The following is a 15,379-nucleotide window of genomic DNA, read 5'->3' on the forward strand; positions in this document are numbered from 1 at the left end:
CCAGAGTCAGACTCCATAATCTGTATTTATGCACCTAGATAAAGGTGGGATGATTTTCAGAGTGCCCATCATTCCCATTCAATATCCTTTGGAGTTGGGGTTGCTCAGCACCTCTGAAAACCAGCCCACTGCTGTTTAGGTGCAGAGTTCGAAGCCTGACTTTAGGCGCCCAGGTTTGGAAATATCGACCTAAGTGAAAAATGGCAACGCTTAGGAGCAAGGGATAGAATACAGAACTTTTTGAGCTCTGCCGGCAGCTTGCCCTCTCATTTACAATTACAGTTTATAACCTCACAGGCCCATCCATCTCCCATTAGCTTGTCCTGACTAAGGCCATGTCTACACTACGCAGCTTTTAGTGACACAGCTGTGTTGATACAGCCGTGTCGCTAAAAGTCGGGCAGTATAGCTGCTGTTGGTCGGTTCTTTTGCCAGCAAAATACTTTAACACCTCTGTTAAAGTTTAACACCTCAATTGCCAGTGTAAGACATAGCCTAAGAGGAGCCTGGTGACTTTCAGGTGGTTGAACAAACCTCTCCCAGTGCCTCTCGAGCTTATGATTGCAGTTCTGGGAGAAAGCTAACCACAGAGGACTGGAAGTTTTTCTCTGCACTTCTTCAGCTCTGGAAGACTCCCCCAGTCTAGTTGATCTTGTTTGTAATAACTGACAGGTCTTTGCAGCTTTATACAAGAAGTGGTGCTGTCCAAATGACTGCAGTTAGCTGACTGTATTTATGCCAGAGGGGACGGGGCTTTTGGGCCAAGAATCAGGACTGATATGCCTAGAATGAATATCAGCAGGGTCAAACCCCTCCCCCCCCCCCCCGCAAAGTGTCTAAACAGCTTTCTGAGTGCAGACCTTTCCTATAAAACCTTAAGGACCAAAGTCCTATCTGCATTTTGTGGACATTAAAAATTCCCTGGCCCTTTTTTCCTAAGGCAAAGTCTCCCAAACCATGACCTGCACTGTTATGCTGTGCTCCAGTTTGGAAAGGAATTGAAGTCTTGTACAACTCAAGTATTAGTAGCGAAAACAGTGTTCTTTGTTAGTGGAAGACATGAATGGGCATGTTTGTTCAGGAAGTGCACGCAACACTTTCATTATCTCAGTAACTCGCTGGCGCTCTCTTTGATGTGTTATCTGGAATCAAACCTGAGTGGCAGGGAATGCTGTTGTGTTTTCATGCTGAACCAGACTGCTCCCATGTTATCATCTTGCGTTGTTGAAACAATTGTAAACACTATATCACCCTTTTGGCTCCCTATCATCAATGTGTGAGAGGTCCATTTCCAATCTTTTCAAACCTCATTGCTCCTTTTTATTTGTTCCTTGGAAAACTGCTTTGGGAGTCCTCTTATGGTCATTTTGGCAGCAAAACCTTGTCCTCTCCTCCACTGGGGACGGAGGGTGCAAGAAGCCACTTTCTGTCCCTTCTTCCCCCAGTGCACCCATGCAGCAGCTGGTTAGGATTACAACTGTAATAATACTAAGAACTTAACGAATGCTTTTCATCTATAGATGGCGATGTTCTTTACAAAGGTGGGTATCATTTTCCCTGTTGCAGATGGGGAAACCGAGGCACAGAGAGGTTAAATGAGACCTCTACAATCACACAGCTTGTCAGTATCAGGAACAGGAATCAGGTCTTCTGACTCCCAGTTTGGTTCACTTCCTCTTGGACTACACTGCCTGAGGCCGCAGTACTAAGGAGAGGACCTGGAAAACACACTTACTGTGGTGCTCCACAGCTTGAAAGGACTGCATAGCTTGCTCATCTGGGACATGGCCAAGCCCCAGGCTCCCTTCACGTAGGCTGCTGTTGACAGAACCTGCTGGGAGGGGCCTGTGCTGCTCCTACTTGGAGCCGCCAGTATGGACTTCTGCTGAGTTCATTGCCTCCAAACCCCTGAGCCATTTGCTCTATGCTGGCAAGCTGGCTCTTGGACCCTCCACTTAGTCACTGCCATCCCCATCGCAATCATATGGCAGTCAACAAGACAACAAGGCTAGGATTTTGCCCGTAGTTTTGATTTCACTCCCTTTCTAATCACTTCGGAGAGCTCCTCCGTCTGCTTAAGCTTCCAGCTTCATTTTAGTACTGGGAGCCAAGAATGCCAGCTGCAGCCCAAGGCAGCCCGTTCATAAGCAGCAGTGGAGTTGGAGTAACTTTCTTTGATAGAGACACAAGCAGAAGTCACAGTTCCTTGCCATTTTAGTCACGGTGGGTTTGAGTGTGCAGCATGAATAGTAACAAACCCATGAAAAAGCCTGAGAATGTGTTCAAGCTGCCACGAGAGGGAGCTGTCCAGCCACCTAAACATTTGGCTTACTGCAATGTAAGTCACTGTTCCATGCACCAAACTGGTCAGGTGTACACAAACTTTGATTTCCCCCTCCCTCCCCCCTCAGATTGGCAGTACTGCCAATAAAGTGAGGGGCTTAGGCACTTCTGACATTTGTTCTTCTGTCTATGCACTTTCTGATGAAAAAAGAGTACAGAACACACCAATTATTACAGATCCAGGAGATCTGGTAGATAAACTGGGGCCAATGTAAAGAAAAGAGTTTTTATGAAAACTTTTCCAGAACTTTAGTGTAAACTGACTTCACTGCAGCCCAGAATGACACTAGTTGATTAAAAGGAGCCTGTTTGAGAGGCCCCAAAGCTTACTCTTCTCCCTGTAAAAATTCCACCATATTAAAGTAAATGTCTCTTTGGTGATGACAAACCTATTAGCCCTCCAGATCAACAGCAACATAGATAAACCTCAGCATCTTTGCTCAGTGACCCACTAAAAGTGCCTGCTCCTGCCAAACCCACTCATGCTAACTAATATCTTAGTTTGTGCTTAGTCCTACTGACATTGGAGTTCTGTTCCTGACTCTGACATTAGCTCGAAGTCACACTTCTGGGCAGTCTTGTAATCTCTCAAGCCACTTAACTCAGTGAAATCAGCACAGTAAGGTACTACATAGCCCCACTAGGTGTGGTAGAATTGGGCCTTCTGTGTTTGGGCTGAAATTAGGCATAGTAGCTCCACTAGATTTCATACTGAACATTGTGGTTTATTTTATGCAGCACAATAAGAACTCAGTTCTGCACCCATTGAAACAGACTTGCTAGTTGTCCTGGTTGCTCCAGGACTCCAGTGCATTATTAACTCCATCACACTCTCTTGGGGGTCTCTCAAACCCCAGCCAGAGTCCTGGGCAGCTGGCAGAGTGGCCTCCTGCTACAGGATCCACTGTGGAGAACTGTTGAGAAGCCTGAGGCTTCTTGTATATCCTGTCTCCCTGCGGTGGGGTCTGTGAGAGCCAGGCACAGAGAGGAACGGAGAGAAGGTGTGTGTATGCCCCATATACCTTATCTTAAGGTGAGGGTGTAGTTGATGGAGGAGACAGAGGGAAATAGGAAATGAGGGACATGGGAAGATTGAAGACCCAAAGTGAGAATGGTGGAGCAGGAGATGAAGGGATGATAAGATAGGGAAAGGGAACATACACAAATGGGTGAAGAAATGTTCCCCTCCCTAGAGGAGACTCAAAGAGAGGAGGAACCCCTCTACTCCCCATTAGAAGAAAGGCATGGGGAGAGAAACCCGTTGCCTCAAAAACCCAGAATGAGAAAGCTATGGAGCCTCCCCATAAGGGACAATTGCAGGTCAGAATCGCCAGAAGAGGAAAGGGGTTGATGGAGGATGGAAAAGCCTATAAATAAACTAAGTGTAAATTAGAAGAGGCTCATGGGGCCTTGTAGGAGTCTCAGTATTCTGTCTGAACCACAGACTTTTAGATAATCGTGTCACCAATAATCTTAAATTCACTGAAATGCACAGACAGCTCTGGCCCTTAAGGCTCCCCACTTGTTGGAGAAGTTGTCCCTAGGAAAATGTATTAAATGCTGGCAACTTAGTTGACGTCGCTGGCCACTTTCCCACTGGCTGCAATGAAGCCGGGCCTTTAGTGGTGGAATTACAATGAAAAAGAAACTCACCTTTTGATCCTTTGGTATTTTTGTAGGGCTGGGGAGCGGAGTATCATCGCCAGGACGTTACAAGCACTCCTTGCTGGATTGAGATTCATCTGCACGGACCATTGCAATGGCTGGATAAGGTGCTCACACAGATGGGCTCACCTCATAACCCCATCTCCTCAGTCTCTTAAGAATCATCTCTAGTATTACCTATAGGATGGATGCTATTGCAGGCAGTGGCTTATAGAATCTCCAATTAAAAGAAGTTTCTATATGTAGATGTAAATATATATACATAGTCTACTATCCCTATTTTTTTCATGGTATGTTTTGTCATTTCTAGTTAACATGATGCTAGTATGACAAGGTTAGAATTCAGGGTTAGCATGTCTGTTCTCATATGAAATAAACCAGATCCCTGCAAAGAGCTGAACATTTCCTGTGAGCATCTTCACTTCCCACCCAAGTCTTCGAGAGGTGAGAATACTCAGCACGCCATATGGATTAAGAACCCCCGGCTGCAAAGAACCAACACCAAGCTGTGCACCACTTAAATCCATTTTAAATTCTGTGGGCTTAAGCAGGACCAAAGTGGCCTGCAGGATTTGTGCAGAGGGTGAATTGCAGCTGGTGAGTTAAAGGAATAAACAGCAGTTCCAGTCTGCCTCCTTATTTGTGACATTCCGCAGGGTACAATCTGGACTGTTGAACAGCTGTGTCCCCTCATTTCTCAACCTGGCGTTGCCTTTTACACTGCTTTGCTGTGAGAACAACCACTCCTGGCCTGTTCAAACACAGCCTCTAGCATGCAAAATCACTCCCAGCTGAAAGATATGAGTGTTCTAGCCAGTCACTCCTGAATTATATTAGAGTGACACCAGCAAATTCTCAGTCCCAAACTTGTCTCCAGAAATGTGCGGCTTGTACTGCCCAGCACCTTCCTGGACAATACAAGTTCATAGAAAGTCCGTCATTTCATTAATAGAAAATGATATGCACAAGCGCTGTTATCTCAAACGGAGGTTCCCAAACACTTCAGTCCAAACACACACTGGTTTAGATAAAACAAGTTTATTAACTACAGAAAGATAGATTTTAAGTGATTACGAGTAATGAGGTATAAAAGTCAGAATTGGTTACAAAGAAATAAAAGGTAAAATGCAAACTAACACCTAACTTATCAAGCTGAGTGAATTCAAAGCAAAGGTTTTTCTCACCACATGCTTTTACTGGCTGAACTCCTTCAGTCAGGCCCCCTCCCCCCGTTCAGTGTTTCTTCAGGTGTCATTAACGCCATGAGCAGATGGAAAGGGAGGAGAGAGGTGATTTGTGTCCTCTGTTCCTCATTTTTATATCTTTTCCTCCTCTTAGAGAATCATCTCCAGCTGGGGTTCAGGTGGCAGCAAATCTGTCTCCCAAGATGAAAATTTATTGCTCACACCCTTCTTCCTGCCAAAGAATGGCTGCTTACCCAGGTGATTGTCCAATTGATTTTGTTGACACCTGGCAGAGGCGTCCATTTTCCTTTTGTCTCTGAGGAACTGGTTTGGGCTGCTTCTCCAGAATTGGAATATGCCATATAAGATTCCACTGTTCGATGTTACTAACTTTACATACAATGTTGCCAGACATATTCTATCAGGACGGTAATGACCAGCGAGTTATGAGTTTTCAAACAATACCTCACAAGGCATACTTTGTACAAGATTTATCATAGTTTTGTAAAAGTGGTGAACATACGAGTACAGTCTATCACACTATTGCAAAGCATTATGGGCTAGATCCTATGAGGAGCTTAGTTTTCCACATCTACCGATGATTTCAGTGGGAGCTGCTGGCTCACAGGAGGTGTTCAGCCCTTCATTGTCAGAGCATCCTGGGCTAACCCAAGTAGTCAGATACTGCTGACACAGTAGTGTATGGTACTGTTGCACTGAAAAACAAGAACAATTTCATTTAAACAAAACCAAAATCTATATATATATTTAAAAATGAGTTAACTTCCACTGCTTTTTGCAAGATAAAAATAAATAAATACTTATCTGGCATGTAAACTTCATCCTCTCCACTGAGCAGTATTGATGTATTTTGTTTTTAAATTAGAACTATCTGTAGTTAGACTATTGTGCTGCTATCCATGGTACGTCTAAAAGAGACTTGGACTGTGAGTCACAAAAGGGAAGTGAAGTGTAAATTGTGGAATTACATAACTAGCTTATCATTCCCTTTGAGAGAGCCTCTGTACTGGGTACATGGCAGAGTTGGGAGCAGCAAACATACAAGGGTGGGAGTGGGATTGAGTCGGATACATTTACTGTATTGTTCGTGCCTTGCTTCAGGGATTGATTCTGGGCCGCTGATTATTCAGGGGTTCAGCAGATGATGCTCTCAGCCAGTCTCAGGGGGTAAAGGACACAGTACCCATCCCTACAGTTGCTGGAACAAGCTGTTTACCATCTTAGCCATAGGCCTTGGCATTTGAATAGTGGTTTTGGCTATGCTGCAGGGAATGGCCAGGGCTGCAGGGGGAACAGGAAGTCCAGAGCAAAGCAGTGGGCAAAAATATTTTATAAGCTTCCAGTCCACATTCCCTCTGCAAGTGGGACATGCTGTTGCCTACACTCTGGTGCATGGAACCAGCCTGGCAAAACTCCACTCACCCAGGGCACATCACCTTTTCTGAAGGGCACCAATCCTTTTTCATGATCACCACCAACATGTGAAAGAGGTGGGTGAATATTTGATTATGCCTAGGCAGGAGAGCTTAGCTAGCTGCCAGGAACCAGGTTGCTATAAGGGACAGAAACTCCAGTAACTTCATAGATCCTGCTTTTTACTATAACAGAAGTGTTACCCTGAAACTTTTATTGAACGGAATGATTTTTCTTTTCTCCTTGCATAATATCTAGAACTAAGCATTGCACTGTCTAATTGTAAGAAGAGGATTTCTGAAACCTTTAAGTATATTTTGCATAAAAGCCAAACGACATCTGTTAAAAATACTTCTCACAACTTCTAGAAGCTGTGTAATACCTATTATAAGGTGATAATTATGAATGTAGCATAAGAATTTTTAATAAACCAACAGGGTTACTTTCTTTGAATACAGCTTCAAGCATTTCCAACAGTGTTAGTGCACAGAATAATAAATGATCATTAAATTCTGTGCAAGATATACACATTTCCCATGAAAATTTGCTTGGTGAAGAGCCCCATTCTGTCACCACTTGATAGCAGCAGCAGCATTATCTGATAGGAGAAGCTTTATAATCTCCCACAGCAATGAAATCAAGTAATATTGGTACAGAGAAACTCTAGACATGCCATTTACTGCTTAGCAGAGTTGAGAAAATTAGTTTGAAAAGACATTTTCATCAGCTCTCTAATCTTCTGTACACAGCATCCTCTGCATCAGCAATGTCACCCTAGTGGGGTCTTTGAACTGTGGTTTTCAAAATACTCATTGTTCAGTTTCTCCACCAATTTTTCTGTGCTTTTCTGACTGCGGCTCCCCCTCCCTTTTTAGCAACTGAGAATGGAGAAAGCCCACTTGTTCCATTTCAGCAGCTAGTTACTTCCCCCATTCTGTATCCCAGGTTTGTCCTTTCCTTCTGCGCTGCCCTTTTCAGTGAAAGACAATTGACTCCCTCCAGCCCAGAGGGCAGGAGTTGCAACCTCCTCCTCAATCCCCTGTTAATGCCTGTATAGAATGGACAGCTGGGCTTGATTATAGACATTCTCAGCACCTTCGTCTTCTACTCAGAGAGTGAACATGTCCCTTCCAAGGTGCACCTGGTCTTTGTCAGCTTTAGAATCCAGTTGTCTCCTGCTGATAGTGCAGCAGAGCACCTGACCAGCTGCACCGGTCTCTTTTCTAAAATATTTTTGGTTCGTAGGGGGTTTCACCTCTGGAAAGCAATGGCATTTGCATAGTAATAACCCATGTGATTTGTGTGTGATTAAAACACCAGTCACCTCAGGTTGGCTTTTTCCCTCCTGCATTCCACCCTCTGGGAGTAATCCTTATAAAAATAGCCCCATTGACTTTAGTAGGACTACACCCCTGAGTAAAGGCTGCAGTACCAAGTTCCTAGTGTGTAAACTCCACTTGCCTTGTTAAGGTATTTCATCAGATTTTAAAGCACTCACAGCAGACCTGGCAAAACCCTAAATTACACTCAGGCCAAATTTTACAAAAGCAGCCACTGATTTGCAGTGCCCAACTTCAGCTGCCTTACACCAGATCCTCCAGGATACTTAGGTGCTTATCGCCATTAATTTCAGTGGGAGTTAAGGGCCTAAACATCTTTGAGAATCTGGGCCCTTGGGCCTGAATTTCAAAGGGCCTGAGTGTGTGCAGCCCTCATCGACTTTAGCTGAGTGGTCAGCCTATTCTGAATGATAGGCCCATGTTGTCTGAAACTGGGCATAAATTTCCCATAACTTATTGCAAGGTAATTCTGTATTTCACTGCAATGTTTCCCCATTGTAAACGGTGATATTTTCTGCTCAAAGGTCCTCATGAATCTGTCAGCTAGTATGCAGTTAAAAACCTTTAAACGAACTCATAAATACTCCAGCTTTTGATAGGCTGCCAGAGAGATTTAAAAGCCACTTAGAGGAAAACTAATTCGCAAAGACAGGTTTTTTTTAATGTTTTTTTTTTTTTTAAAGCTTCTGGGAATCAACAATTCAAACCATGTTTAAGGTTCCTACCGAGAAGTGCAATGTATCAAGAGAGAGTTATGAGATTTGAGCTGCTGGTGGCACAAAGAACATTCATCATGGTGCTCAGACCACTTATTTTCCTATTAAGAATTCTGTGCAAGAAAATTGTTGTGAGTTGATGATAGTTTAATTGCTGCCAGTACTTCAGAAATACCAGTATTAATATATCACCTTTTTTCAGAGCCTGTTCAAGCAAACCTTGCATCCCCCATGAAGCCATCAGTTGGCCCCTTCTTTTTCCCACCCTTAATCCCCATTTACCCCACATCAGATGAGCAGGTATGTAGTGTGGCCAGACCTGGTCTGTGTGTGTGTTTGTGGAGAGAGTTAGGAGGTTTCCTGTTAAACAGGAGCACAGAAGGCCTTGCAGTGCAATAGTTATGGCTGCAATAAAGGGGCAGACATCCTCATTCCCCTTAGGGCCCAAGGTCCTGTTGTCCCTGCTCCACAGAGGATATGATTGTGACACAGCTGCCAGCTAGGGATCTAGAGTCCAATCCAACACCCACAGAAGTCAGTATGTCTTGCCAATGAGTCCAATGGGTGTTCAGTCAGGACTATAGTCCTTTAAGTCAAACTGTAGTGAAGTGTCCCACACATTAGCTCTGCAGGTTCATCCCTGGTGGTGGCCAAGATGGTGGTTGCGACATTGTCACAGGAGAGCTCTGCTAAGGAGAGGCAACTTGTACTCCATACCTTATGGCACTGAAGCATGAACATCAGTGGGCCCCCCTCAACTTAAGGGTGGAGGGAGAGGCATCTGTGTCTAGCTTGTCTGATCTGACCCTGCTGTTTCATGGCTGACAGCATTTATCTGCTTGCAAAGCTATGAGACTCAGGAAGCATCACTTACCACTTGCTGCTTAGAGAGATGTAGAGTTCCTTAGATTTATAGTGACTACTATGGGAGAAACTGCATCTGTTTCTTTTGGTTGAATAGAATCATTAATAAAGAAGCGTGGCTTAATTTATTTGTTCTTGGAATGAATCTCAAGGGGAAAGCCAGTGTTCTTGGCTCATTAGGGACTTTTTTGTATTCAACTTTAAGAATACTTAAATTCTCTCTGATAAAGCTGGGGGGAGATCTATAGACCATTTGAAATGTAATGTGTGATATCATCCCTAGCAGTGCAGGGCATTTTGTGCTGGAAGTCAAAACCATAGACAAGCATTTAATCCTTCTTCCTATTAATCTCTCTCTCTCATTACTGATTCCCAGAAAACTAGAAGCAGATGCGGTAAATAAAGATTGGGGTGCAATGGAGTAAACTCAGAATAGAACACTCATTAAAGTGTCGTTTTCAAAGCTGAGGCATGTTGCCCATAATACAGATTGTGCCGTTACCTGGGAAGCTGGTTTTATCCTGGGCGTCTCCTGCTTTTGAGTTGGGACAGGCAGCTAGTCAGAACAGTCTGCAGGTGCAAGTGGGAGCTTTAGTGAAAGAGCTGAGAAGGGTCCGTGTAGGGCTGCAGCTTTCTAAAACTCTTAGGACTAAATTCTGCTTCACTGAGGGACCAGGGAGAATGGAGATGTAGCTCATGAGCAGAATACCCCATTTCCCCATTGCACCAAGGAAAGGTGTGATGGTAGGGAGCATGCTGGACAGTGTTCTTCTGTGTGCTGCAGAAATGTGCAGCTATGCATGCCTCCCTATCCTTCCATCCGAGTCTGTGCATGGGGCAGAAGGGCCTAACCATAGTCCCAGTCTGGCTGGGCACTGCACAACAAGGGCTATGGACGGCTAGCTGCCCCCACATGATTAGGGAGTTGTGTTCTGCCTGGCTCCTGGATAGAGGAGAGAATCCCTGTACCCTCTTTCACCCAGTAAGCTGCTGGAATGACTCGACAGGGAAAAAACCCAAGTCACAGTCAGCAAGGCCTGTTTCTTAAGGCATAACCTTTAGAACAAGACATCAAAATAAGTTCATGTGAACAAAATATCTCCCCAGCTTGGGGGCTGCAGCATAATGCCATGGCTCCTTGTGCAGAGCGCTACCTTCTTAATGGCATTCTCCTCCCAGAACAACCATTCTCAGAGCCCCTTCCTTTGAGCACCTCTGCAAGAAGATAGGCTGAGGGGTAGTTAACCCTTTGTTTAGCAGGGGTCAGCTAATCCTCCTGTCAAACACCCACTTTGCCCCAGAGCACCTGCACAAGACAAGACAACATCTAGCTTTTATTTTAAAATCAGCTGCCTGTGCAAATTAGATCAAATACTTCCTCCTTAAATTGATTCCCTGGGTTAGAACATAAGACTGGCCATACTGGATCAGACCAGTGGTCCATCTAACCCAGTATCCTGTCTTCCGACAGTGGTCAATGCCAGATGCTTAGAGGGAATGAACAGAACAGGGCAATTATTGAGCAATCCCCTGTCATCCAGTCCCAGCTTCTGGCAGTCAGAGGCTTAGGGACAGCCAGAGCATGGGGTTACCATCTTGGTTAATAACCATTTTGGGGTTGGTTTGTTTAATTCTGTTTTAAATTACACAGTGTGTCCCTTGAAGTCAGTTGCACTTCCCTCATTGCCAGCGTGAATACTTCCAACTAATTGTGAACTTTTTTCTGATGTGCAGTCTTGGTTTTTTTTTTGTTACATATGTATACTGCTATTTTGTATTCTGAGTTAGTCCTAAAATGGTCATGTACAATAATAGCACAGGAAAACTAGACCAACCAGTTAATTTCAAATACATAATTCATCATAAATTGAAATCCATGGAAGTTTGGTTAATCCTAACCCCTTGCACTTTCAAATACAGTATCATGTCATCTGAATCAAAATGTTTCTGATATTACAATGTGCTAAAATATTACAGTCTCATTAATTCACACTCATGCCTGCGAGACACTGCAGATTAGTGAGCACGGGAACAAATTTAACAAAGAGCAGGGATAAGTCATCACTACATTTTCTTCATTTATTTTGGCAATTTTAGTTGTTTTAATTATAATTCTTTCTAAAATACAAATAAATTTACCACAGCATATTTTGTAAAGATAACTCATTGTTAGTAATTCAAAATCTCATTACAGCACTGCCTCTGCTATTTAAATTTTGCTGATAAATGGGGAGATTAACCCCTTTCTGTGTGGATTATAAAGTGTGTATAGTAATGAAGGCTCTAATCCTCCAAAGATGTATGCATGTGAGGAGCAAAACTATGGATTTAAGGGGTTCTCTGCTGTTTATTGGTATGTATTAGTTATCATACTCTAGTTGAGGGTAAAACCAGTACCAAATGGAATATATAAATATACAAAGGCTTGGAAGGATTAGATTTTTATTGGTGAATGTCAGTAAACATCAATTTCACAGCACACACACAAACCAGTGGTGAAAATATCCATCTATAATAATCAAAATTTACAGATAGGTGAAGTAAGAAAAATGCAGTTTGTGAACCTATGAGAGTATATTTACTTTGTATATTTTCATATGTGATGTTGAAAATGTGTGTTCTAGTGGTTAGAAAGCTTTACTTTTTTGGATCTCAATGTCTGCTGTCATTAAATAATTATTGTCTGACACCCCCCACCCCATAATTTCCTGCAACTGTGAAAATTTAAATTGATAGAAATTAAAAAATGCTTAAAACCCATAATTTTGTGCAATTGTGAAAGTTTAAATAAATAAAAATTGAAAAAATGCTTAAAATTAAACATCTGTCAAAATTATTTCTAAAACAACGAATTCTGCCAAGCCTAAATATACAAGAGTAAAATACACAAGTTCTCTCTCTGGTTGATTTCTGCCCTTTCTTCCTCCCACTATCACAGCCTGAGCAAAACTTCTTCATCATCCAGAAAAAAGGGATTTAGGGTACGTCTACACTTCAACAATAAACCCAAAGCAGCAAGTCTCAGAGCTTGTGCTCATGGGGCTTGTGCTACGGGGCTAAAAATAGCAGTGTTGACATTCCCGCTTGTGCTTGAGCCTGGGACCCACCCTCCTAGCTGGCTTTCAGTCTGGGCTCTAAGCCAAATGGGAACATCTACTCTGCTATGTTTTGCCCAGTAGCACAAGCCCTGTGTGCCCAAGTAAGTTGACCCAGGCTCTGAGACACACTGCTGCAGGGGTTTCTTTGCAGTGTAGATGTACCCTCAGTGTCATTCTCAGGCAGATGTCCTTGGCATTCCAAAAACTTGCCAGTGCAAATTAGTGCATGGATAGTGCCACTTGTACTCTTGCCTCTTGAGACAGAAGTAGTAGCCTTCATGAGCCTGGGAGTTCAAAGCCACGTTAAGTCCTCCAACTGGCAAACTAGGCCTTGCTATCACATTGAGAAAAACATTATGCTTGCTACACAGTTAAGTAGCTTTTCCAAATCCTTTGTCCTGTCAAGGGTGACTGGGGCTGCCTGAAAACAATGTACTTAGTCTGATGTTTGAACAACACACTTTTTTTATCAATCTTTCATTTCTTTGGATAGAATTATCCTAGTGTAATAGTGATCATACATGTCTTGTGCTTACTGTTAATAAAGTTACTTCCAAACAGAGAGCAGTTTTTTGGTGTGCATTTTTCTGTGTGGCTGAGATTTACAAATTAAACCTTGATAAGGGTCTAGGGCCCAATCCTGCTCCCATTCACTACAGGTGCAGGAGCACTCCCCTTAGAAAACTCTCAATCAGATGACAAGTATCAGAGGGGTAGCTGTGTTAGTCTGGATCTGTAAAAAGCAACAGAGTCCTGGGGCACCTTTAAGACTAACAGATGTATTGGAGCATAAGCTTTCGTGGGTGAATACCCACTTCGTCAGACGCCCACGAAAGCTTATGCTCCAATACATCTGTTAGTCTTAAAGGTGCCACAGGACTCTCTCTTGCTTCAATCAGATGAGTAAACCTTATACACATAGTCCACTGGAATCAGTGGTTCTTCTTCAAGTGCTTGCTCATGTCAATTCCATTCTAGGTGTGTGCGTGCCCCTGTGCACAGCCGTCGGAGACTTTTGCCGTAACAGTATCTGTAGGGTCGGCTGCGGCGCCCCCTTGAGGGCCATGCTCATGCATCAGTATATCAGGCACCGCCGGCTGTACACCCTCTTAGTTCTTTCTTACCATCCGTGACGGTTAGTTGGAATGCCTTGTCTTGCATTGCAAGAACGTTAGCGATTCTTTCAGCCCATTGTTCTGTCTCCTTTGTAGTTAGTTTTTAGGTACTTAGTTTGACCATTAAGTGTCAGATAGTTTTAGTAGTTAGGAGTCCCAGCTGGGAGTTCGCTGCAAAGTGGGGCATGCCCCATGATCCAGGCTTTAAGCCATGTTCATCGTGTATCCAGCCGATGCCCATCGTGACCCCCATAACAGCTGTTTCAAGTGTCTAGGGGAATCACACAGAAAAGACAAGTGCAGGATCTAAAAGAACTTTCGCCCTAGAACCCAGACGGAGCGGGATATCCACTTGAGGGCCCTCCTCACGGAGGCTGTGCTTCATCCTGCCTCAGAGCCCTCCGGTCAAACTCCACGCCTAGTACTTCAGCATCAGTGTGCAGCGCACTGCTGGCTACGGCACCCACCCAGCACCATTCCCCTTGCCGGTGCCCAAGAAACGGCTGAAGCCCAAGGGCCCATGGGCACTGCAGGACAAGGGGGCTTTGGGCAAAGGACCTGTGTTAGGCCACGTGCCTGCCCCAGAGCTACACAGGGGTACCGCTGTGGTCAGACCCCCTAGCCCAGCCAGGGATCCACCTCTGTCTCCCACAATTTCAGGTGTCTAACCGTGGGACTCCATCAGCAAGTTCAAGAAGGGCCTTCCACAGGACTAAGCCGAGGAGTTTGCCACCTTAGTGGATGAGGGTAAGCCAGTGGCGAGAGGCGCCCTCCAGATTGCCTGGGACACTATGCACTCGACAACCAGGGTGGTTGCCTCTGCAATGGTCATGAGGCACCACTCCTGGTCACAGTCCTCTGGGTTGTCCCAGGAGATGCAAACTACCCTCCACAATATCCCGTTTGAGGGAGCAGGGCTCTTCTCAGAGCTGACTGATGCATGGCTCCACAGCCTTAAAGACTCCTATGCCATCCTTGAGTCCTTGGGCCTGTACACCCCTCAACCGGCTAGAAAGCCATTCCGGCCGCCGCCTCCATCAAAGTCGTGGGGCGTTCCCCGGTCCAGCTCCTACATGAAAGGAGAAAGACAAGGAGTTTAAGCAACAGCACCTTTCGTCTTCCCGCTCCTTTGCCGAGGTTGGCCCCTCGAGATCAGGGCAGCCAGAAGCAGGCGTTTTGAGGATGCGCCCGAGAACGGCGCCCCAGCCACTGCCCAGGATCCACCCCCCTGCTTTTTCCTCGACCGTCTACCCCCCTTCCGTTCGGCCTGGTTGTGGCTGACCTCGGACCATTGGGTGCTCGACACAATTTGGTCCCGACTCAATTGTTCACTACACATCAATGTCAGGGAGCTCAAAGCGGTCCACTTGGCCTGCCACGCCTTCCTACCTCACCTGAAAAACAGGGTGGTCCAGGTCCTGACAGAGAATACAGCGGCTATGTTCTATATCAACAAGCAAGGCAGAGCCAGGTCATCTGCCCTTTGCCAGGAAGCTCTCGGGCTATGGACGTCTGTGTGCAATATGACTTCCATCTCGTAGCCACACACCTCCCCGGGGCCAGGAACGCTTTGGCGGATTGTTTCGGCAGGACTTTCTCGTCTCGCCATCAATGGTCTCT

At 44.7% G+C, this 15,379-nt stretch overlaps 1 protein-coding gene across 3 annotated transcripts in view; it reads left to right on the plus strand.

The window, feature by feature from the left end:
* The window catches only part of SMAD9 (SMAD family member 9), a 38,743-nt gene extending 34,577 nt beyond the window's left edge, over nucleotides 1–4,166 (plus strand). For all 3 annotated transcript variants that reach the window (XM_065405821.1, XM_065405829.1, XM_065405835.1), the window contains one exon: nucleotides 4,023–4,166. In XM_065405821.1, coding sequence (XP_065261893.1) covers nucleotides 4,023–4,166 — 144 coding nt within the window. The remainder of the gene's footprint in view (nucleotides 1–4,022) is intronic.
* The last annotated feature ends 11,213 nt before the right edge of the window (nucleotides 4,167–15,379 follow it).

This window comes from Emys orbicularis, chromosome 1, assembly GCF_028017835.1.
Source record: "Emys orbicularis isolate rEmyOrb1 chromosome 1, rEmyOrb1.hap1, whole genome shotgun sequence".
In the NCBI taxonomy this organism is placed as follows: domain Eukaryota; kingdom Metazoa; phylum Chordata; order Testudines; family Emydidae; genus Emys; species Emys orbicularis.